Source organism: Amblyomma mixtum, chromosome 4 (assembly GCF_055824585.1).
Source record: "Amblyomma mixtum isolate Tamu chromosome 4, ASM5582458v1, whole genome shotgun sequence".
NCBI lineage: Eukaryota > Metazoa > Arthropoda > Arachnida > Ixodida > Ixodidae > Amblyomma > Amblyomma mixtum.
In genome coordinates, this window is record NC_143015.1 from 129740763 (window position 1) to 129765406 (window position 24644).

At 45.2% G+C, this 24644-nt stretch overlaps 1 protein-coding gene across 1 annotated transcript in view; it reads right to left on the reverse strand.

Moving 5' to 3' along the window:
* LOC149348211 (cytochrome P450 3A43-like) overlaps window positions 1–24644 on the reverse strand; it is a 45972-nt gene that overhangs the window by 7888 nt on the left and 13440 nt on the right. The window contains exons 4-10 of the mRNA XM_089585767.1: window positions 14426–14522; window positions 12642–12767; window positions 8589–8826; window positions 5590–5720; window positions 5334–5430; window positions 4118–4181; window positions 3939–4047 (exon numbers count right to left, since the gene is read on the reverse strand). Of these exons, the coding sequence (XP_089441893.1) occupies window positions 3939–4047; window positions 4118–4181; window positions 5334–5430; window positions 5590–5720; window positions 8589–8826; window positions 12642–12767; window positions 14426–14522 (862 nt within the window). The remainder of the gene's footprint in view (window positions 1–3938; window positions 4048–4117; window positions 4182–5333; window positions 5431–5589; window positions 5721–8588; window positions 8827–12641; window positions 12768–14425; window positions 14523–24644) is intronic.

Here is a 24644-nt window from a genome sequence, read left to right on the forward strand (position 1 = left end):
GTGTGTATGGTTATCGGAGAGATCATGTTGAAAAATCAGTAACTTTTGCAAAAACATCACTTGAGTTTTAGTTTTACGCACACAATATTTTTGCAGATGTGCCTCAAAATTTTACAATTAACACATTTTCGTTATTTTTTTCTCTACGCCTCCACTGACAAAATATTTTCTTCTAACTTGCGCGACGAGAGTAGGCACGCAGGCAGCTGATATGAGGCTGTGGCAATGGCAGAATTGTCAAAGGCGTCGGGTAACAGAGTTGACCTGTTCGCAACGCTGGTAGTTGGAACCCAGCGCTGTAGCGAGTTTTTTCAGTGTCACCTTGAAGAACGGCGGACTAGTGTTGCCTTTTCGGTGGAGTACGGTCTAACGGTTTCTTGCTGTAAAATAGATATATATGTCCAAACTGACCGATTACCGGAATACCACCCGTCAGAACTGATTGGTCCTCTTTGCCGATCCCGAGCCGCCATTCCTTATGTTTTGGGCGTGAGGGAGTTTCAGGCGCGTGTTCTTGGCACTTATATTGAATACGTCGCTCACGTTCCAGCGTGCTAGCCGAGGCACGAGTTGGTGGACGTTAAGGAGAGAGAGGAAAAAGCGAAGTTTCCTGGCGTCGTCTGTAAAAAATTCAGGAGGCACTTTGTTGACCTAAAGTGCGGTGAGGCGAAAGCCTTAAGCGCAGTGTTGCTGCTTGCATCACTGATGTGTTGTTAAGATGTTAAGCTTAGCCTCTGAGTGAAACCCGACAGCGTTTTGCAACGCTGCCAGGGAGTCCATAGAACGCCATCGCCTGTTCCGTTGTACGCCTTGCTCGTCGGTAAATTGGTTTTTGATGAAAGGAAATGTATCTGTCTCGCATTCCTCGGTGGACACCTGAACCTCGCCATAACGAGCAGGGAGGAACATGGGAGTGAACGAAGACGCCGTTTTCACTAGACGCGCCTTTATTCATTCCAAACCACCGAGCTGGCATGGCGGAGTGGTTAGCATGCTCGTCTCGCACTCCGGAGACCGGGGTTCGATTCCCGAACTCGACCAATTTCCTACTCGGTTTTATTTATTTATCTTGCCTGTCTAGAAAGATTAATTAGGCTAATGGTTTAATTAAGCAACTAACTAAACTCATTCCCACTTGGAGCATCACTATACGATCCCTTTAACTGGTTGCATGGTTACTAGGCAAAGTACAATTGGCCCCGTTTGAAATTCGCGCACTGTGACGTCATGACCGTTTCGACCAACTGAAATGCATGACATTTCTGTTGACATCTCCTGCTTACAACGATGAGGCATTACAGGCTTCCGCCTTAAAATTTCCTGCACAAACTGCGACTGTTGTTGCATAGGCGAGAGCGGGAACTCGAAATACGATTGAGGAATCCCAAGAACGATGTCACGAGTAGGAATGGTGCATCTAACGACCTTGCATAACACGTGGAAGACGTGACACAAAAGACCGCCTGGGAACAAGAATACATTATGCGGAAAGTGAAGAACTGGCTTTCACGCAGACATCTGGAGTTCCTGACAATCCAGACAGCCGAAGACCCCCTGAATAGCAACAACGGTAATCTTCCGCGTACGTACGCAGGATGCCTGGGGCAGTACCTGCGACGCCCCTGAGCTTCATGTTTAACGTAGTAGCATGCTGAGCTGATCACCAGGCAGGCCTCTCCTTTATTCATTAAAGACTCTCTCTCTATTTCCGTCTAGTGAACAAGGCTTCCGTGCAGAACCCAAGACGTCAAACATTTTAACAACCTTTCTTCGGCGTTCCTTTTCTTTTATGCCAAGCATATTACTAGAGCTACACTACAGCCCGTCGAGCGCGGCAGTAGAGCTACCATTGACCTTTAGCGTGACCACGTGACAACATGACGTCACAGCAGAGGAGAGAGGGGCTGCCGGCTCGCGCGGTCGGCCGCGGCGGTGGAGGCTCCACATCAGAGGCGCGGCGGCTGACCACGTGACGCTACAGCAGCGGTATAAAGCTGAGCTTGCCTCCTCTCTGTTCTCGCTTCGGCGAGCGCGGCTTCGGCCACTTATGTTTTTTGAGCAGCGTCCGCTTCGGCGGACGCGGTTGTTGCTGCCACGCGCGTCTTTTCTTTCCTTTTCTCTTTCCTCTGATCTTTTAACTCGACTCTGACTGCACGTGGCAGCGGTTGTGGCTCGGCTCGAGCCAGTAGGCAGGCCCGTGCAATTTCCTTTTCATTCTTCTCTCAGTCACAACGACAACAGCTCTCCGGGCACTTACGAGGCGGTTAGGTGTTGGGATGCCGCCTAGAAGCAGGGCTGCTTTGAACGAGAAACGAAAGCTTCAGCGTGCCACAGAGACCGATGAAGAGCGGGATGAACGTCAACCAAGTAAAGCCATGTATTACCAAGCCTAGCCATCAATATGCTTCCCATCTGACTAGGCTTAACCTTAGCTAAGTCTCAGCCATTTTTTGACATAGACAGGAAGTACGTAAAGTCTGGTTCCTATGTGTTTTTCTTTTCTTGTTCTTTTTTCCACCTTCATAACTAGGCAGCAATAGATAGCTCCCTGGTAGCAGCTAGTAGAACGTTAAGTTGGGCGTGTTGGTATAGGTTCATGGTTGAAAAACAGCGCACAAAAGACTAGGGACAAGAGTAAAGGCAACGACAGGACAAGCGCTGAACTCACAACTAAGGCTTTATTGCGAAAACCTGGGAATATAAGGAAGGCATAAAACATTTTTTATTTCAATTTATTTATTTATTTATAAATACTGCGGTCTTGAACTACAAGACCATCGCAGGTGGGTACATGATTTGTGTAACACCAAAGACAAAGAAAAGGAAATACAGCAGACAAGGCGTCACAGCAACGAAATTAGTACATCACACTGTACTGTATCAATTCACAACCTCAGAATATATATACTGCAGTCATAGAGCCAAGCATATAATTAAGTAAATCTAAACAAATTACTCATCAACCGAACATTCAAAATTTCTTCACTTGTTGCAGCAGCTCCTCAAAATGGGACAAATTATTCTCTTCTACTATATGACCAGCAAGGTTGTTCCATTCGGTAATGGTTCTCGGAAAATAGGAATATTTGTAGCAGTTCGTTCTTGTGGATAAAGGTTTTACGGAAAGAGAATGTCTCAGGCGTGTTGCATAACCACTAGAGTAACTAACAATTTTCGAGATGTCAATGTTGTATTGCCCATGAATTAACTGGAAAAAGAATTTCAAACGACAGATACGGTTTCTATCAGTAACGGATGGTAAGCCACTCTTTTTAATAAGATTAGTGATAGAGGTGCGGCCATAGGAATTATAAATAAATCTTACTGCTTTCTTTTGAATCCTTTCTAATTTGTTAATGTTAATCTTGGTATATGGGTCCCAGATCATTACGGCATATTCTAAGATTGGCCGCACAATAGTGTTATACGCAAGGAAACGTGTTTCAGGAGTAGCGAACCGTAGTGCACGCCTCAAGAAAACAAAATTAAACAAACAAAACTAGGGCAATGATAAAACTAGCGAGCGCCCGAAGCCCAAAATCTGCTAAGAAACGTGATATCGTTATCACTTAAAGCAACCGAAAGTTTGCTAACGAAGGGAAGTAGCAGAAGCATACTTCATCGCAACGGGGCTGCGTTAGCAAACCTTCGGTTGCTTTAAGTGATAACGAGATCACGTTTCTTGGCAGATTTTGGGCTTCGTGCGCTCGCTAGTTTTATCATTGCCCTAGTTTTGTTTGTTTAATTTTGTTTTCATGTATTATGACTTCCTTATATTCCCAGGTTTTCGCAATAAAGCCTTAGTTGTGAGTTCAGCGCTTGTCCTGTCGTTGCCTGTACTCTTGTCCCTAGTCTTTTGTGCGCTGGTTTTCAACCATGAACCCTGGTAGCAGACTTACTTTGTTTTTATGAGAAATAAACCCAGAACTATTACTCACCTCATTTTTATAAGCCTCCAAAATCTCCTTTCTCATTTTCTCCTGGACATCCGGGTGTTTGCCCATCAGGAAAAACCAAGACGTGAGGGCAAGTCGTGAAGTGTCGTACCTAAATAACGAAATGTGGTTCAAGTCAGTGCTCCTGTTCAAAACGACTGTTGCCTCGCTGCAGAACTCACCCTCCAAGAAAAATATCCATAGCATTTGTAGCAACCTCGAGCATTTTCTCTTCTGTCACATGCGCTGAAGATCAATTGAGAATAAAAATACAAAGTGTAAGAAGTCGAGAACAAAAAGAATACCGTTCGTACAAGCCTCGATAACTAAAAAAATGGCGTCAGATTTTAGATAGTCCACAGCTTTTATGCGTAAGCAATGTGTGCTATATTTACTCTTTATTTGACGTTTTGTACTTTTCTCTTTTTTAGTGCGGATACTGAGGACCAAGGCGAACGCCTCTCGTTATTCCACGAAGAAAAAAAGGAACGGCTCGTACACTCTTCATGTATTCTACTTGCAGGCAGACTTCTCGGCCCATAAGTTCTTCTTAGGATTATATAAGTAACTAATAATCTTGTACTTTGTCATACCTAAATTTAAAGCCAAAAATTATGCATTAAAACACAAATAGGTTTACGGGGGTTTAACGTCTGAAAGCGACTCCGGCTATGAGGGACGTCGTAGTGAAGGGCTCCCGAAATGTCGACCACCTGGGGTTTTTTAACGTGCACTGACATCGCACAGTACACGGGCCTCTAGAATTATGCCTCCGACGAAATTCGACCGCCGCGGCCGGGATCTAACCCGCGGCTTTCGGGTCAGCAGCCGAGCACCATAACTACTGAGCCACCACGGCGGGTAAAAAAAAAACAAATAATTGCCCACTACGAGCCTGTTTTTCACTGCTATTTAATCTTTTGACTTATCTGATAACTGATCCTGTAAGTAAGAAATGTGCACACACCGCTATTCTTTTCAACACCTAAGTTCGGGTCTCACGCTGTTAAAACGCACCTCCGTATGCTTGTAAGCCAATGAGAATTAAACGCGATAAACTTTTATTACTTTTTATTTTTAGTCCTGTGCCGAACAGTAGCACGTAGTGTTCTGCTTCTAGAACGCGGTTTTTTCGCTTCTCTGTCACAGGTTCATGCTCTGCATCATTCACCTCCTTAACTCATTTACCGGAACACACAATTCTGCCCGCCGTTTTCTTTACGGAGCAAAGAACAAAAAGTTCTAGCCACTGAAAACGTCGCTCAGAATAAACGCTGAGCAATGCTTGAATAAGGTTGCTGGAGAATGATCACTGAAAAAGTTATTCAAAGTAAATTCTATCTGATGTGAAAATATTAATGAGCCGGACATTTTGCCAGCTTCAGCGGGAGCGCATACCTGGAATTTTTTCTGGGGTTTCTTTTTTCTTGGGTGCCCCTTCCTTCTTTCCGATTGCTTCGTCCAAAAGTAGTTGAGCCATGTCAGTAATATTACCCTGTGATATAAATAGAGAGGGATTAAAAGAATGCTAAGAAATCGCTAACTTCTAACGCTAACGCTAACGCTAATGGGCTGTAGCCCAAAATCCATTCGGCTGTGGGCTCTTGGTAGGCCGTAAATGACTGATATGGCTTAAATACAATTCCACTCTTACCTGTGGGTTCTCGTAGCGGAACTTCATGATCTTGAGGCTCTCCCAGGTGGAAGCAGCAAGGGGGTTGGCGTACAGCAGATCGATGAGCTTTTGTAACGACTTGATGACCCAAGGCCAGTGATAAAAGTTCTCTGAAAACAAAGCAGAGAACAGCTGATTGGAGGGCATTAATGAACAGAATTATATCAGAGTAGCCGGACCTATCGAGTACAACGAAACAAGCTTGTGATAGGCGGTAATATATAGCCTTTTCAAAAGGAATTCAGTATCTTTCAAGATTAAAGTGTGTAACATTATTGAGGCCGAATATTTGACGCTAACGAAAAGGCTTGCAATCAAATATCGGACAAATCAGCGAATTATGTAAGCGAAAATAATTGGTTAAAAGTTAAGAGACAGGAAGAGAGCAGAGTAGTGAGGTAGTCGACGTACATTAGTGAAACTCCACCTAAAAACTATATGTCAAAATGGGAATGATGAGGGCATGTAATCCTGAGAACAAGTCAGTGATGAGGACGAAAAGGAAGCGGGCCGTGACCGAGGGCAGGCGGGCAGGTGGAATTAGGAAGCTTTAATGCGGAGTATGTCTGCAGTTGGCTCTCGCCAGGTTTAACTGGTAATCTGTGGAAGAGGCATCTGTCCTGGAGTAGGCGTTGCGAAGCTGATAAGGATCATAGGGACGAGGGATGTATTCAGAAACGGACATTCATGTATTGACCCTTCGTATATATGCATCTGTCAAGTCAGCGTTGCAGACGGGGCACTCCGAAGCTGTCTGACCTGACTAACTGCCACCTATGATGTCGCCTACTACCAATAATGATACGTCAAGACTGGCACGGTGATGTGGCTTCGAAGGCCGCCCGGTTGCCAACCTTGATATCAGAGGAAAGGTTTTCAAATGAAAGTGCGGTAAAAAAATGAATTGGTAAAGAAGAGCTAGAAAAACACTTTCCGTGCTTTTTTATTTCAGTGGTCGTAATACTTACTCCAGCCACGAGGAGCAAAATATTATTATATTTTTTTCATTGACTAGTGAACGTGTAACGAGCGTGCTTCGACAATGCTTTCTCTGACATCCTTGTCCAAATGTCGTGGACTCGGCGTGCAAGTGTTTCATGGCGAGTAGATCCACATTCAGAACTGCTGAGTGAGCATCCGCTAATCGAGTCATGCCCTGCAGGATTTCGTAAAAACTATCTCTGCGTGTCGCAGTAATTGGACCTCGTTTGCGCACTCGGCAACGACATAGGCAGTGGATGCGAAGCGGTCTGCACAAGCTCCTCATTGGCGTCAACCCACTGACTGGAACTGCAGGACGAAGCAGCTCCCATACCTGTCCATTTAACCAGGCTGAGTGCCAGCTGGGGCTACCTTATCCCCTTACGTTATCCTTATCCCTACCTTATCCCCTTAGCTGGGGCTACCTTATCCCCGATCACTTGACTGTATGCTGCCCCTGCTACTTTTGCCTTCTCTCCAGATCCACTCAGTCATACTAAAGGATCATCGGTTAACTGCAGTCGCTGTCCATTCCCGGTCAATATTCATCTTGCTTGAATGATTTTAACTAAGCTATCACTAAGAAAATATTGCTCCCTGATCTGCCTTTCCCTCTTCGCCTCTCTTACGGTTTTACCTATCATTTTTCTTTGCATACCTCAGTGTACTGTCCTCAATTTAATTTCAAGCCTTTTCGTTATCCTTCAAGTTTATGTATTATAGGCGAATACTGGTATGTTGCATAGTTTATTCTAGAGGGATACTAGTAAGCTGCCATCCGAGACCTGAGAGAACATGCTAAATGCACATCACGTATTTCTTGATCGCCTATAATTACCTCAACCTCGTAGTTCCGGTCCCCGGTCACTAAATGGCCAAACCGGGTGCGTTCTCTCACGATCTGCGATGGATCGCTGCCTATCCTTAACTCTTGTGCCCTTCCGAGTCTCTTGAACATTGCCTTATATTTCCTCATGTTAACTCTTTACCAGCTTACGTTTGTTTGCCTAATCCACTCATCCGACACCTTTAGCATACCGTGTACCGTGTTAGCGTTACCGTTACCGGAGTACCGGAAGCCCGCTCGCAGCCAATGTGCATGCGCAAATCGCCTTGATGGCGCCAGATGGCGCCACGTACCCACGAGCTGCGCGCGCACTTGCCGCATCGGGGCCAATCAGCGCGTGCTCAGCGGCGGTGGGCGGGCTCCCGGTACTCCGGTAGCGGTAACGGTAACATGGTACACGGTATGCTAAAGGTGCTTAGTGTCTCTGCGCATTACCCTGTTCCGGTACCCTTTAACCTGACGATAAAGAAAGCAAGCGCTTTTATTTTATCCCCTGTGCCCCTTGGTTTCCGTGGCTGTTGGCTTCTTTCATATTTATAACGAGCCCCTCAGTCCCCTTCCCTTGTTTGCTTCATTGCTTAGCGAGGGCCTCGGTTCTGGCACCCTTGACGCCATAGGAAGCATAAGAGGGTTCTCACGCAGCTTCCACCCTCTCCGTTTGATGACGTTCTACGTCACACCTGCGGTAACTCAGGACGTTCTACGTCCGCCCCTTATGGACGTGGGTGGCGCTGATGAACACTCTCAAGGTTAGGTTACTTGTAAACATAAATACCCCCGAAAACAGAAGATTTGACAGCCGTCGCCGTAGCTCAGAGGCAGAGCACCGGACGCGTAATTCGGAGGTCGTGGGTTCGGATCCCACCGGCGGCATGTGGTTGTTTTTTCTTCTGCTTTTCTAATCAATTAGCTTTAAGCGATAACATATTCAGTAATATTCTAAATTGATCAACACCACAAAATAAATAAATTATTTAAAAAAAATCCCCTGTGCCCCTTGGTTTCTGTGGCTGTTGGCTTCTTTCATATTTATAACGAGCCCCTCATACCCCTTCCCTTGTTTGCTAAATTTTTATAGCGTTATCCTTGGCGGTCTAAGACTAACACCTGAGCGGGGTGAAATGTTTCCAAGCATCAGCGATCCACTCACGGCCCATGTTGTAGAAGAAGCCCTTCATGAAATTGGGGAAGGTGGCCACGCACGCCAGGAACATCGGGTGCTGCGGGTTTCGCTGCACATCTGTGTCAATGCTGAACGCTGCCTTGGAGATGACGTCGAAAGTGAAGCGCTCGCAATAAGTGTTGATTTCCACCTCAGCACCACTGTCGGCGTACTTGTCGAGAATCTCGAACAACTGCCGCATTGCGTCGTGCACACATGGCATCACCTGTGGTCAAGGTGAGAAAGCAGGTTAGGTGAGTTGACGTCGCCGTCAAAATCAGGGCGCTAAGGTTGTGAGCGAGAGATGGCGCTTTAAAATAAAATTCTTCATAGCTTATTGCGCTCGTTCACAAACGGAGTCTTGGTATTAGCCCGGTGAAAGTCCAGGGGTAGCATTTTAGTTTTCAACTGCAGTTTCCTGATACCTGTGGGAACGTTACGTTTTTTGCTTTAATACGCATTTTAGGCATTGGTCTACACGGCCGGAGGGGAAGGGAACAAATATTACGCGTGCCTTAAGTAACGAACTGTGCTTATTTACTGCTCATAATCGACGAGGGACTCAACAGCTGGCACCAGGATAAAGTCGAAGGATGCAACAACGCGAAATTCGCGTTTGATGGCCATAGTAATAGTAGTAGTAGTAGTAGTAGTAAAAGACTTTTATTCGACCATAATTTATAGGCCGAGCATGTCGACCGCCTGGGCGACCAGAAGCCGCTGTTCTTCTTCCCCTTCAGCGCCAAGCCAGTCGAGCCAGGTGGTGATGGATAGAGAGGGTGGGGGGAAGGAACCCGACTGCTGAGCAGCCGGGCAATAGAAGAGGAAATGGGCCAGGTCCGCATAGATACAGGGACAGTTGGGACAGGAAAGGTCCATAGCGATAGCGATAGAGGAAGAGGCGGGACGGGGTGATAACTGCATTCATCTGAATGTGCCGAAGAAGGCGAGACTCCGGCACCGTGAGTGATGGATGAGGGGGGGGGGGGGGGGGTAAAGGCGTTTGTCGAGGCGGAGCTCAAGGTAGACCTCTTTTATGGTGCGGCGAAGGGTGAGTCTCCCACTGTCCTCCGAGGGCTTGGGCCAGGGGATCAACGGTGCCCGGAAAAGTGTGTCGATGGCCATAAGACTACATTTTGCTGATCGCATATCGAAACCGTGGTTTGTTTGTGAGTGCGGGAAAGCGACTTCGGCGCCGGTCATCGGGCACTTACGCGAATTTAGCAAGGAATAAGTACTGGCAGCTGTTTCCGTCCCCCCCCCCTCCCGATAGCCCACTCCTATAAAAACTGCACGCTTTTCTTTGAAGGTAATCTTACCCGTAGCATTGTGAACATCGCAGCAATACTTGCCACCCCAGCAGAACAAGATGCATTTACGTCTATAGTGAAGCAAAAACATATATATGATGAAACACTTCAGTTCAGAGCTCGGCACACATTAAAAATACCTAATTGTACAAGTCCCGAGTGTGCTCTCTTAGACAAGCTTAGATATCTAACGCCAACTCTGGCTATTTCCGAACTGCTTGTTCTCGAGGTGGCTGCAGTTTACGCGCAAGAAGTCATGTATATTAATGTAACAACATTGCAGCAATATAAATTGAAGTTCTACAATACAGCATTTATGGCTTTGTCATAAATATATCATTCCTCTGCCTAGTTTACGAAATGCTGACCCTTATTTGGGCACTGGATAGGCTAAAATTCGAAAAGAAAAACTCGAGGGGACACCTCAGCTCAGCTCTAGGGATATGACACGACAGTGCAATGGGTTAATGCCCTTATATGCGGAATTGGTTATTATATACTTTACATTGATAGACCACTGGCTGTCGTTAACTCCTGGCGCAGTGGTGCGGTGGTTAAATGTGCCAGTGCCCAGCGAATGTAGATACTGCCACAGGTGGAGCTTGTGAGACCCAGATTGGTTTTCCCAAGCAACCGCTCGCGACCAATCATTAACCGAACTGCCACATGCCAAGGTGAGCAGGTTGCTCACGAATTAGTGGGCAGGTTTTGATGACGTCACAAGGTTACGTGACCTAGGTGACCGACCTGCCACCTAGATTGCTTTTGGGGATTTTTCATAGATTTTTAGCTCACAGCTAATGATGCCGATGCCGGATTTTCTGCGGAGTGACCTTCTTGACACTAGTGTGTTAAAAATCGAGTTTTATTTTTCTACCATCTCGAAGGGCGAAACCTTGTAGAACAAACTCAGTCAAATGCATGCATTCACACCATTTAGTATACCTAGAAAGGTATATAATGTGTTTTATTTAACGCCGACATGTATTACTGAGTTTAAAGTCAATACCTTGTAATGTGTTGCTCGCAAAAGCTTCCATACCAGATAACAAAACACCAACCACGAGATTTACGTAACAGTCCGCAGCGCGCACATGTTTAGTATGACTGCCTCAACCACCTTGCTTCGTACGGGGAACTCCTTAGCTTCTTTACAAGGTAGCTGTGTGCTCCTTTGAATAACACAGACTGCAGCTTTCCTCGCCAAGTTGGCTCTAATCTTTCCCAACACCACAAAGTTCCCATCGATTTTTTAAGGGCCATATATTCACAATGAAATGTTTAGCACAGTTTATGTCGTACAAACGGTTCGTCTTCCACGGCACACGATCTTTGCATGCTATTTTTCCTTTCTATGCCTTGGGCCTGCTCTGGTCATACGGTGGCTTAAAACGCGATAACGTCTCCGTATACGACTTATTACCGAAGTCAGAGAAGTGCACGAAACGATTTCTCATTGTACCGCTCCGTCAGAGTTAATTGAAGTCACAACAAAAAACTCTCTAAAACGCAGGAGCAAAGCCAGGAATACGATGCATATGAAGCACAGGCTAGCAGCCGGCTGACAGTTAACGGGAATTAGTTTTGCGCGCCCTCTCTTGAAGCGCCGGTTTACTAACACGCTGTCGTTCTATCGCTCCTCCCGTCTCGTTCGCTAACCTAATCTATTCTCGCACAGTGCCTGTGGTGAAACATACACCGAGTAGCCCTTTGAGCGTTTTCAACGGAGTAACGAAAAAAATCAATGACTGCAATATGTTAGTCAAAGGTTTCAGAGGACTCCTCTCAGGTGGAATAAATTTGTAATAGAAGAGTGATTAATCACTAGCATCCACCCAAGCGTTGCCATACATTTACAAAGGAAACTTGCAAAGCTTCCTCAGAAACTTCTAGCTGAGGAACAATTCGTCCTGCTCTGGGGTTTGAACCCGGGACCACCGCCTCACCGGGGCAGCCGCTCTTGAAATTGAGCTGACCGAGACGGCTAGCACGTAGTAAAGCTAGGGCAAAGAAATCGGCAACAGGCTTTTTGAAGAAACTTTTTTTGTCATCACCGTTATCAGACAAATATCGCCTTTGCAAAACATTCAGAAGCCAACGGAAACAAGACGTAAACTTGCTAACGCACATATCATGCTTAAGACCCAAGGTTCATTATTATTCAACAAAGCACCCAGAAATTTGGTCTGTGCCTCATTCACGGACCAACTATGGTGTTAAAATGTCGTGTACAGCCATTCCGAATATGCTGAATTCTTTCAGGAATGAGGGAATCAACATGGAGGACTTGTCATTGAGTGCACTGAACCTGCTGTTTTTGTTTTTGTCATATTTTTTCTCAACATCTGTAAAATTATGAACATGCTCTAACGTGACGAATGTACTTTTACATCATTGCTGTTTTTTCTCGCAGTTCAATGTGTACATTTGCTATTATCTGTGTTTTTGTTTCATTGTAGCCTTTTGTTTTGTTGATTGCAGTTCAACCATGTATTTGTTGCTCGTTTTTAGTTGACATCATATGCATCTCTGACAGATTCCCTGCTCTTGTATTGGGGATGGGAGCCGAGTCAAGCTGCATAATAGCAGTTTTTTCTCCCATCTCCTCATGTATGCGTAATACATGAAAATAAATCGAATCAAATCAAATCAAATCAAGTCATATTCAAAGTGAGAATGCACGTAGCGATCTGCGAAGAGCATCAACGCCAAGAACGCTTTGCCCGCTTACCGTCTTGAGCTTTGCCGTGCTGAAGAACTGAGACATGCAGGATCGCGAGGCCTTCCAGTGAGAACCCTTGACGAACACCAGATTGCGGTCTAGCGCAGGATGCAGCTCGTGAATGTGCATTAGGTGCTGCAAGAAAGGGCGTGAAGAAAATGAGGGTGAGACGGCACATAAAAGGGAAGTTTCGGGAGAGGTTCTCCGCGCCATCATGAGGGGAATTCACCAGCAGCACGTGTACTGCGCGCTTCTAGATTTATTCATTAGCCGTAGCAATAAAAGTACTTTGCATTCATTGGGGCGGAGCTGCTGCTACACTGGGTCAAGAAGATAAGGCAAGAGGGTCGTCTTTTGTCCAAAATAAAGCCTTTAGTGACGGCTAATACTGCCCCCTTCAGTTTCTTGCGGCTTCCTTATTAGTACGGGCATTTGATGCAAAGGCACCTTTCAGCAGCAATACTTATTTGTGCGTGTTGTCCATTCTGTTCTGAAAATAAGGCTGTCTTTTTAAATTCATTTCGCTTCATCCGTCTTGTATGGTATTTATACTGTCTGTAACTTTCAGCGTTTAGAGATACGTCGAAATTTACGCTTCGCGGTTAGTCCGTGTTGCAAAGTTCCTGTTTGCGAACTTTACCGCCACTCAAAAGGGCATACACCCAGCATACACCTAGGCAGGGTACTTAATTTGTTCCCTCTAACCCCCTTCAAGAGGAAGCGAATTTTCTAAAGGAATGCTCAAAAAACAGTTGCAGACCGGCAAGTCGAATAGATATGGTGGAAGACTTACCATATTTTACTAGTAAGCCAAGTTCACGCTTATGATTAGCTCACGTAACAAAATTAAGGGCGCGCTAGGGTTGTGATGCAACAGTGTTAATGATTATTTGCTACTTCATGGTTTGTGGAGGTGTAACGTCCCAAAGCAACTAAGGCTATGAGGGACGCAGTAGTGAAGGGCTCCGGAAATTTCGACCACCCGGGGTTCTTTAATGTGCACTGACATCGCACAGTACACGGGCGTCTAGCATTTCTCCTCCATCAAAATGCGATCGCCGCGGCCGGGATCGAACCCGCGTTTTTCGGGTCAGCAGCCGAGCACCATAACCACTGAGCCACCGCGGCGGTATTTGCTACTTTCTTCTTTAATAAGAACTTCTTTTTATATTCACATTTTCTTTAACATGTATCAATAGGCATACTGGACCCCGTAATATTAACGAAGGAAGACAGCCTCTCACTAACCATTTCAAAAGAACGTGCCTCAATGGGCTAGAGGCTGGATGCTCGACTTGCCGCCTGGGGGTGATGGGGTCGCTCCCTGAATAATTGTGCCAATTTTTTTTCAGCGTAATAAACTTACTTTATATCATTAAATGTCATTATGACATTTTTTATGCTACGGACTCGTAATCACAAGTCAACCCTAGTTTGAATCATTTTCTTTCTACAGCTTAACTTGTGTCGTCGCAACCCTCTCGACCAATCGCGATTTTCTCCGGAGGCCGACACCAACAACTACCGCGTGGTTTCTCTGCTGGACGGGAACTTAACATCATTGCTTCAAATTGGTGCTAACTTTTTTAAAAAAAGAAACGACACTCACCTCACATTTAAAACGACTCTATTAACATTACCAGCGAGTTTTACACATATAATGAAACCAAAATCAGCTGCTTTTCTGCCACCTTCTGCTAAGGTTTATCAACTAGCAGAAAAAAAATGTTGATTTTGCATATTGAAAGGCATTAAAATAAAATATTGTGACAGCTAAAAAGGTTTCGACTTACCCCTCGGCCCGAGTAAATACTGGTGTCTTTGGCGCAGATGGTCTTTATCATGTCCAGGTCCTTCATAACCACGAATGGAGTGTCCCCGATGTAGAAGCTGTGAATTTTTGCAGGACGTCAGAAGTTCAGGGTGGAGTACAAATATAAAGACATGTCACGTCAGGCTCCCAAATGCAACATTAAAAAATGAAGGAAAGGTGATGTCAATTGAATTTCTTTTTGCCTCAAAACACAAGCAATTTTCCATGCTTGCGTTGGTAAAAGAAGTCGAAGGCAGGGAAGTTTAAAGGGACACTGAGGAGAAATTGAAGTTGGCTTGTATCGACAGAATACCAGCTCCTGATTACAAAAACGCCACTCATACTGACAACAAAGCTCTTGTAACATAGAAAAGAGCAAGAACCAAAATACAGGTATCGCCGCCACAGGCCAAACTCGCAAGTACAAGTGTGATGACGTCATAGGACAAAGCAATGTTGCTAGAACCAATGATTCTAGCAACTCTAGGACCCGAGAAGCCACAAATCCTTGAGGCGCAGTCAATGCATGCGCAAATCTCCTTGACGTCGCCAGATGGCGCCACGTGCCCGGCAGCTACGCGCGCTCCTGAAGCATCGGAACCAATCAGCGCCTGTTTTCCGGCGGTAGACGGGCTCCCGGTATTCCGCTAGCGGTAACAAGGTACACGGTATGCTAAAGGTGTCTATTTGCGAGAACTTCGTTGACGACTTCGAGAACGAGATCCATCGTAACGCTCGCAAAACGCCGGTGCAAACGTAAGCGAAGCGACTGTAGCGACGGCCGCAATAGCCGATAGATGCCTTCAACGTGCGGCCGGCGGTAGCTTTCTTTTCGGCTGCTGCTAGGCCGCACTGCTGGCCGCCAGAAATCACGGAGTCTGCGTTACGTCATGCGCACGTCATGTTTCACGTCACTTAGTCCTGTGTCGTCATAGGAGAATCCCAAGTTTGAATCAGAGCGGCGGGAAAAACTTTTTCAACTTCGAATCCAAATTTCTTAGAAATAAATGCATCTTTCGCTGCCCGCCAAGTGGCAACAAAGCCATGACATGCCGAACTATCGGATTTTACTATAAAAAAATATTAATAGTGCTCTCCTCAGTGTCCCTTTAAGACAGGGAAATGCAGAAGTATGAATATTCATAAGAACGCAGATTGTCCGATTTTCGCTCAATACATATTCTCTTTTCCTTTTTTGTATGATGCAAACAGAGCACTGAGGCCGCACTTAACATGGGAAAATACAGCGCAAAGTTCATTCATCCTTCTTTAATTGAACCGAAGCCTTTCGTAACTATGTTTACGCTGTGCGATACATTAAATTTCTAAGCCGTGTAGTACGTATATTTCGTGCTTTGCGCATCACAAAAATGAAAGAAGCTTCTGCAACTTTCGTAGATTGTTCCTTGAAATAAAGCTGACATTCTTTGTTGTTTACTTGCGTACTTTGATTCGACTTCAGTTTTTATCGGCTGCAATATTCAGCGGGCGACTGGCGGAGTTACTAACTGAAGCCAATGATTTTAAAAATTGTTCCTCTTAACTGGCTGAAATGCAGAGGCAACAGAAATATTGAATATCGTGAATAAAAATACCACGTGTTACAGTTATAATGAAAGTAAGGGAGGACGCACTACGATCAAGTGCGTACTCTCCGAGGCCAGAGTGAAAAGAAGTTCAGCGTACAAGAGCGAATGTTCCCCTTAAGAATTTATTCAGGTAGTAAGAGTGTGCCACGAGGACTCTCTGTTCAAGGTTCAAGGTTCGTGTATTGCATGTTTATGGTACTTGAATAAAAAAACACTGGAATACAGAAGGAGATCCCAAAGTCAGAGACTGTGGACGGGTCCTCCTGTGAGAACAATTGTAAAAATGAATATAGAGAAAGCAGATGCAAAAATTATAAAGGTATTGGCATCAGTAAAGAGCAGTAAGTGAGATACCAGAAAGAATGCAAACACTTGTTTAAATGAAAAAAATGGCCTGGCTTAGCTTATGGTTAAGCCTAGGATGCGAAGCATACCGCCGGCGGAGGCTGCGCGTCCGCAAGCGAGCGCACGAGTTGAGCCCCAGCTTTCACAGCTGTTGTGACGTCAGCGCCCCTTGCGGAAGGAGCGGGAGTTGGGCCGCCGGTGGAGGCTGCGCGTCCGCAAGCAAGCGCACGAGTTGAGCCCCAGCTTTCACAGCTGTTGTGACGTCAGCGCCCCTAGCGGAAGGAGCGGGAGTTAGGCCGCCGGTGGAGGCTGCGCGTCCGCAAGCGAGCGCACGAGTTGAGCCCCAGCTTTCACCGCTCTTGTGACGTCATATCACGTGGTGCGCCGATGTAGGTCAAGTGGTAGCTACGCGGCCGCGCGCGGCGCAGCAAGGAAGAGCTCGGTTGTGCGGCTAGTATGCTTCGCATAAAAAGATTACACACCTAAAAGCGTACAGAACAACACGAAAGAAACAGAAGAACAAAAAGAAAAAGTTTGTAAGGCAAAGGCACTGTGTGTATCTAAGTCTGGGCGGGCGCCTAAACCACGTCGTTAGAGAAAAAAAAATGAGAGAATGAAAAGGAGGTAAACATCACGGGGAGTCTCGGGCATGCCTAGGTCCCTTTAGCTGTAGAAAAGGAGGCTATCCTACAAATAAAATCTGTCGTCGGAATGCGACTTCAGCTTCACGTTTGTTTTGAAGCACTACATAAGAGTGTCCGCCGTGGCGAGACGGGTTAAGCTTACATCTTCCGTGTTTCACTGCTACGGCTGTGTTATGCATTCTCTACAGGTTAAACTTTGTCGGGGTGATAGCACATTGCAACCGAAAGCTCATGACACAGCTTGGTCAAGTGTCTCAACCTCTATGTGCCTCAATAAGCTCTTGCTTGGGTTTAGAATGTTGCATAGATGAGGCAGGGCTGTAAGGGATATGCGGACGTGAGTGAAGTTTGTACAGAATATGCCACATGTGATAACGTGGCTCACGGGTGCCTGTTAACGGTCGTCGTTAGGTTGAGATGCGGTACGACTCTTGCTGGAAGCATCGGAAGAATATTCTTTCCTGTGCGCATGCTTACCCCCTACCCCATTCTTACAGTGTTTGAATAATAAATGATGAAGGATATGCTCAAGAGCAGCCTCTTTCTGGGCAACCTGAACAACGTTCTGGTAAGGTGGCCGGTTAAAGCTTCAGTTTTTGGCCCCGGCGTACTAAGGCCCAAACTCTGAAAGCTTCCTTTCCTTAGAAGTCTTCCTAACCTTACGCGAGGCCGCCTTTCCGCGAATGTTCGATGGAGGAAGCCAGCTTACTCTGAAAGCTCTACTCGCCTCTCCTCAAGTAAGGAACGCATGCCGCGTGTCTCGGTTCGAGGGTTCCTTCACATCGGCCAATAGGACGCCGAGTAGGAAGTTGCATTCCCGCGGCGACAACAAACATGGCGGCGCCCTTCGAAGCTGGGCCCCTCGATTCGAACTGAATTCGTCATCGTTACTGCGTTTTTCAGTGCGTTCGCTGGCCATAAATGGGCCATCGGTCTTTCGCTTCCTCTCATCTCGCCTCTAAGGAAAGTATGAGTGATAAATTTGCCTTACTTTTTTTATTTAGATTGGCGATTCAGCCGCTTTTAGGCTTAGGACCATCGGTTTGTTGACAGAAATGGTTTCCGTCCTAACAACCAGATGGCGCCACTAGGCTAAGCTAGACGGAAAACTCGTCCACCAGATGCAAAGGGAATAGCCACATAAACGTCAATCGTCATGTCATTGCGTCGCTGTTTGCATAAGCTGAATTAAAAGTGGAAATTTGAGAAACGTTGTAACGTCCCGCAAAATACCTGCGTTTAGCGTACGTAAGCATGCACACGCTTATGGTACATTGACAGCGTCGATTTATGCTATTTGCTAGCTATATCTCTCACGCCACGAGCGGCGACGTGGTGGCCGGGAGGTGTGAACGAGGCAACATTTCGGCGGCGGTGGATTTCGCTCGCTCTCGCCGCCGAATGCTCAAGTGTGACAGAGCCGCACCGCTGCGGAATCTGAACGCAAATTCTTCCTCTGAGTGCACTTCCACTGGATTCACCGCGTCGCGAAGCAACCTATAGCCGTTCGAGGATACAGGTACACTTCATCGAATGCGTATTCACAAGCACGGTTAAAAAATTGCGTGCAGTCGCCCGCGTTGCGGTCAGTCCACGCTACCATTTTCTCCCGCCTGCTCAACTGCGCTCACGCCGGGCTCGCGTCCTTGCAGCAGTGAGGTGAAGCGCTCCTCCAGGGCCAGGAGCGACGTAAGGACGCATGAAGGCAGCTGGCAGCTGCCTCAACTGTGAGGAGGCACCAAGGACGACCTTACTTAGGGCTCCTCAGTAAGGAAGCTTTCAGATTGACATGAGGGCACCTCACTGCAGTGAAGGCTCCCTTACTGAGGTAAGGAAGCTTTCAGAGTTTGGGGTTAAGCCGCCAAAGAAGACTCCGTGTAACTCCAGGAGAAGTCCATTAGAGCTACCGAGCTTAAAACTACACCAAGTTATTCTCCCACCTGGGAGTTTCTGTTAATACTTAGTCTGGTATTCCACACATAAAGTTTAGATTTGTGAAGATTATTCGCGAAAGCGTAGTTGCAGCGAGCAAAGTGTTGGCCGAACTGAAGACGAATTTTTTTTTTTCTGAATAAACCTTTAACCTCAAATAAAATGACAATAATCAGATTGCAATGATTCCTTTTTAGAACTTAAAATACGCGGGGTACAAACATCTTTGTTTTTTCAGCGTCTAATTTTTAGGAGTATTTTGTGTATTTTAAATATTTAAAGTGTGGGGAGTGTTTCAAACATAGTCGTCTAAGCTCTTTTATATACTGAATAATTTGTATTTTCTCCCTTGCAGCGCCTGATTTCTTATTGTACGCATAATGTACTCAGCTTAACGCGAATTCAAGGTTACTGGTCTTATTTTCTCCCAGCAGAAGGAGCACTGTTCTGCGGCGCAATGGTCACTTCAAAAGAGACTTCAAATTTTTGCAACTGAGTGGGAATTCTCTTTGTGGCTCTTTCTGGTTACAATAATTTTTTTTTTGTGGCAGGAAATGCAATATTCTGAATTTCCAGCTCAGGAAAAGTATTGAAAAGGGGGAGTTTCCCCCCGCCACTTTACTGAGACTTGTGACGTCACAACCGAGAGAGGTGCCATGATCACCATTGGGAAGTGAATGATGGTGCAGCCTAGCCTCCGAGATCCGCAGTTATATTATCTTCGCATCACCAAGTTTCGCTTGTGAAAAATGCTGGTGGCGGCGGTACCAAAATATCGCCACATTATGAATTGTGCTTTATAAAAACTCCATCTTCAGTGTAGGTAACTTTTTATGATTAGAAAATGGTTATATATAGGACCAACACAACTTTGGATTTCCCTCAGAGTCCCTTTATTCAGCAATAAAACTGACAGCACTTAATAGCGCAAGCGATCAGATATACATAATTTCGTGGGTTTCGTTCAGTCTTTTTGCAAAAAAAACAACTTTGATGCAGCACCGTACCCTTTGTAAGTTAACGCTATAAGTAATAACCCTCAAAGCTTCTCACACTGTAAGACATTTCCTGCCTTGTGTGCCTTGACTTTCATTTCTTTGTTGTGTCTTTGTCTTTATGTCTTTGTCTGCCATCCGAAAAAGCTTTATTCAGCACTCTGTCCTACAGTGATGCGAAGTGTCTGCGTGTACTATGCCACTCTGTGTAATAACCTCACTGACTTTTGCTAATAATTATTGCTGCCAATTGCTGGATATCTGTTTCCGTAAACATTGTTCTTGATAAGCGCACTTGTATTCACTTTTTAGCAGTGTTTTCTTTTTCTTTTTGCCTCGTGCCAACAGCTGACTTCTAAGGATGGTGAGGCCCGTCAAGCGGTGTATCATTCACTGCTTTTTTCTCACCATCCCCAGTTTGCATGTACAAACTGAAATAAAAAGATTGATTGATTGATCTATTGATTGATTTTATCTCTGCAAGCAGGAATATTTTTGAACCTTCTTCACGGATGCTCTTCAACTTGTTTTATTCTGTGGTGTGGAACTGGGACACCCATTATAGCTCCCACTGTCTTCCTATATCCGCCTGCTTTCATATACATGTGAAATAACAACTAGAGATATTATTAATGTTGCTGTCCTCGTCTTCAGAGAAGAATTCATGTTTAAGTGATGGCCTGTTTAGAAAGGAAGGCTCAAGAACGGCTGGCAGCATTTGTGTGTTTCACCCCCACTAAAAGCCGCTTGGCGTGTGCTCGTTGTGTTAGTTGTGTTTAGATTCATGCGGTCAATGCAACCCGATCTCTCGGGACAGCCTGCATGTCCTTCTGCATCTTAGACTTCTTCATTATATCGTGGTCAAAACAGCAACCTCTTCAGCGTTGTACATAAATGAACCCCAGGCTCCCTGTCCACCTTCATTAGCATGTAACGCATGGAGCTGATTTTACAACGTTAGGCTGTTTTATTCGAAAACAAGTTTCTTCAAGTATTCTTACCTCGGAAACAGAAGTAAAGCTTACAATTTGCTGGTTGGAAGATTACTAAGTTGGTGAACTGTTAACTGGTGCCGTTATCAGATCTCACTCGCGCTAAGGCCTTAATGACTGCTCGGGCCTCGCCTGAGTAAAGCATGTAAGAAGGATGTAGTTTAGGTTAAAATAGAATGTTATACTTCAAGAATAAGACATAGAAAACACTGCCCACGCTGCTTTTTCGGCTATCCGGGGACCACATTATGCGAAGGACCGCAGAGAAAACATAGCAAAAAGCTCATTAAGTTTGTTTGGGTTCCTTTTCGTTACTGTACTTCAGCTCCGTGGTCTTGTTAGCGTAGACAGCCGGCTTACCAAGGCCCCTAGTTTAGCGCTGAACGTCATTCACCCTCCTTCTTTATTTTTCTTCAGTCAAGTTGATCTTTTAGGCATGCCTCATTAGGAAAATTTGGCCGACTGCTGTCAGGCGTTTTCCTTATAACTTTATTACATGACCTTAGCGCCTTCTAATGTGTAGTCATATTTGTCGCGTCTTAGAAGTTAATAAGTTAATCAGTAGCCTTAAATATATTCATCCTGAAATGATGAAATTTCAGTGTTTGGCTTGGCCAAGAAAAAAGAGAAATAGCCAGTTTACTTTTTTGGCCAATGGTTTTTTTTTTTCATTTTAGACCATCTCATTTGCGATGCTCCCAAGAAGGCGAGGTCATTAGCGTTATGTCATCAGAAAGTAACGACCTTAATGGTGCACAAAGAAAAATAAGAGGCAACGGCCTTCTGCAACCTAAGTTCTGTGCGAAATATGGAAAGCACTTTACTTGGCTGGCGCCTGATGCCAAGCGAATAATAACTTGGCCGTAATTATGGCCTCAAAGTACTGGCCTGTTTGTGTAGTGCAACAGAAAAAATTAAGTAATACGCATTTCTGAAGTAAAATCATCTTTTTGGCTTTATAGAAGAAAGGACAGCGCTGAAACTTTACACTCCATCAGGGCTGTTTCAGGCATATCGATCACAAAAGAAATTCAGCATAAGACGTGCCTTGCACGGGGTTGTTTGTTGCTTTGCGGCTGATTCAAAGTAAACACACATGCAGAGGTTGAATATTCTGTGCTTGCTGTCTTAGTTTCAGGCCGCATTTTAAGGATTTTCGAGCCTAATGGTATTGTACTATATATTTTTGAGCAAGTTAGCTCTTAAAAACACACTGAAAGGACTCTACTCAGTTTTTCTCTCAGAAAAGGTTCATTCGCTGGCCCTTTCTAGGGTTGTTATCGTGTCTCAGCAGCGAAAAACAAATTTATGTCAGAGAGAACTGAATTTAAGAAAGTTTCCTGCATTCTATATAAACTTGTGATATCCACACCGAGAAGAGCTGGTTTCAGCCGCTTTGAGGTGGGTGGCGATGTAGCGTAGGCTCTGGAATCCGCTCCCGAAAATTCGGTGTCGCAGTTTACTGGTGACATCGGCTGGTGACAGATTGTTGTGTTTAGTTTTTTTTAATACTCTATGAAAACTTCAAGAACTGCTACTAGAAAGGTACGAAGAAAAACCAGTTTTGGTCCATCTTCAATAAAATAAATAACTAGATGAATTAACTTGCGGATAATTTAACTTGTTTATCATAAAAATTCCAATAATGATTACGATACTCCCTAATGCGAGCTAAGCTCTTTAGATGTCTCAGGCCCTGTAATCTAATTTTTTTACTTTGCTGGGTCATCGACACATCTGGCGACATCATTTCGATAGGAACATTAGTTAACGAAGACAACGATGTGCAATACACAGGACTCGAGAATGTGTATATTAGTTCGATAGCGATGTTAGCTGAAGGAGACGACGATGTGCAATACACAGCGTGAGCGTGTGTTGCAATTTAATACGTAGAGTGATCGGCTGTGGCGATAGCCAAGTGCTCTTGGGCAGTGGCCAGCGAAGCTGATATGTTTGCAGCACCGCGGTTTCGTATCCCATTCGCGGCAAAGTTTATTTCATTTTTACTTTTTATTCAGTCGCGTCGTCACCGTCGGTTACACCAACGGCGACGACAGGACTGAATCCCTGAACGGGCGCTTAAGACCTGTGGCCAAAATATGAGGGCAACTCGGAGAGAGAATAAGAGGCGTATTTAGAAGGAAACCTAGAGAGGTAGGCCACTTCTACATTATCTTGCACTGGAATAGCCCGAAAGAGAAACAAAGAAGGACATGAATACAGAAGAGGGGTTTGAACGCACACATTTTATCAGTGGGGTGGATAGTAGTTCACTGATAACTCAGAAGCGACACGGTCTGAGTGGCCGCCCAGCTCACAGCACGGTTACCACTGTGCAACGGTATAAAGGTTCATCGAGAGCTATTGAAGTATTTTCGTTTTGTTTCGCAGTGTATGTAAACATTTTGAGAGAGCGACATGCGTAAAGGTGGAGTAATAATTCACTCTTAAATTTGCAGACATACTCGCACTTCACGTAACAGTTCTCTCGAAGTTTTAGATGGTCGTAGAGGAAGACTTTTGGCCTGAGAAGCAGTAGGAGATGCGTATCAAAGGGTTGACCCATGCCTGATTTTGAAAAACGAGGTCTATACATGTGTTTCGGGGGGTAATCACAGCATCTGGAGATGTTACGAGCGGGAGAAAATATAGTGCCACGTATGACGTCATTGAGTGAAGACCCTTCAGCATGGTGCATTTTCATGGCGCGTTCCAGTTAACGAGTGACGTCATTGCAATGCTCATCCTCCTTCTTTCACGGTAACCGCCCGACGGGTGGTTAACGTGGTTACCAGCCACAGAAACGCCAACGAACAACCCAGAGGTCGGGCCTTTAAAATCGATCGTTGCAAAATAATCACGACTAAGATGCGTCTCAATGAGTTTCATTTGTCCAGTTTTTTTTAAATGGGGAGAGAATAGATAAAAGTGTGCGTGAAATAAATTTCCAGTTATTGACGTCTTCCCAGGCAGCGAACAAGTGACACGGGAAAAAATGTAATAATTAGAATCGCATAAACTTAAGTTTTTTTCACCCGTAAATGAAGCTTGGCAGTTGTTTAAGGTTTATTCTTAATTTGACGTGCTTGCTGAGGACAGGTAGTGATGGCGAAAACGTCCATTCCGAGCGCTACAGCACACTCATTCATCCCCATGATTAACCGCTGCCATCTTCATCACTACCACTCGCAGTTCGCCTGATTGAAATTTATTTTACGGAAGAGAGATTCAGCGGCAGCGAACTGGTTGTCCTGTTTTACCTCGAGAAGTCTCTCACAGAGGACTTTTCAGTCGCTGCTTTCTTCAGGCAGCTCGGGGAGGGAAGGAAAAAACAGAGGCCATCCTTAGTAGCAGGGTGAACATGACCTGCTTGTTTGTTTTTTACTTTTATGATAAACGTGACACCCAGCGTCTTGATGGCTTGCCCCTGGATGGTGTCTTGTCAGGGCCGAAGGCCGGAAAAGAAGCCGGAAAGCCATAACAGCAACAAAAAACAACGCTATAAGGCGACCTCATGTTTATACATGGCTCGCTTTTCTGCATGGTTGTCTGCACATATAAATCATCCTTTTCTGTACCAAGGCGCGCGTTTTTGTTGTCGTTCTTTCGATTGCACACATTTTCCTTGGGCTGCGTGCACAGAGGTAGCGAATGTCTGTTCAACTAAAAAGTCCGCATACATCAAAATACTGCGTGTCT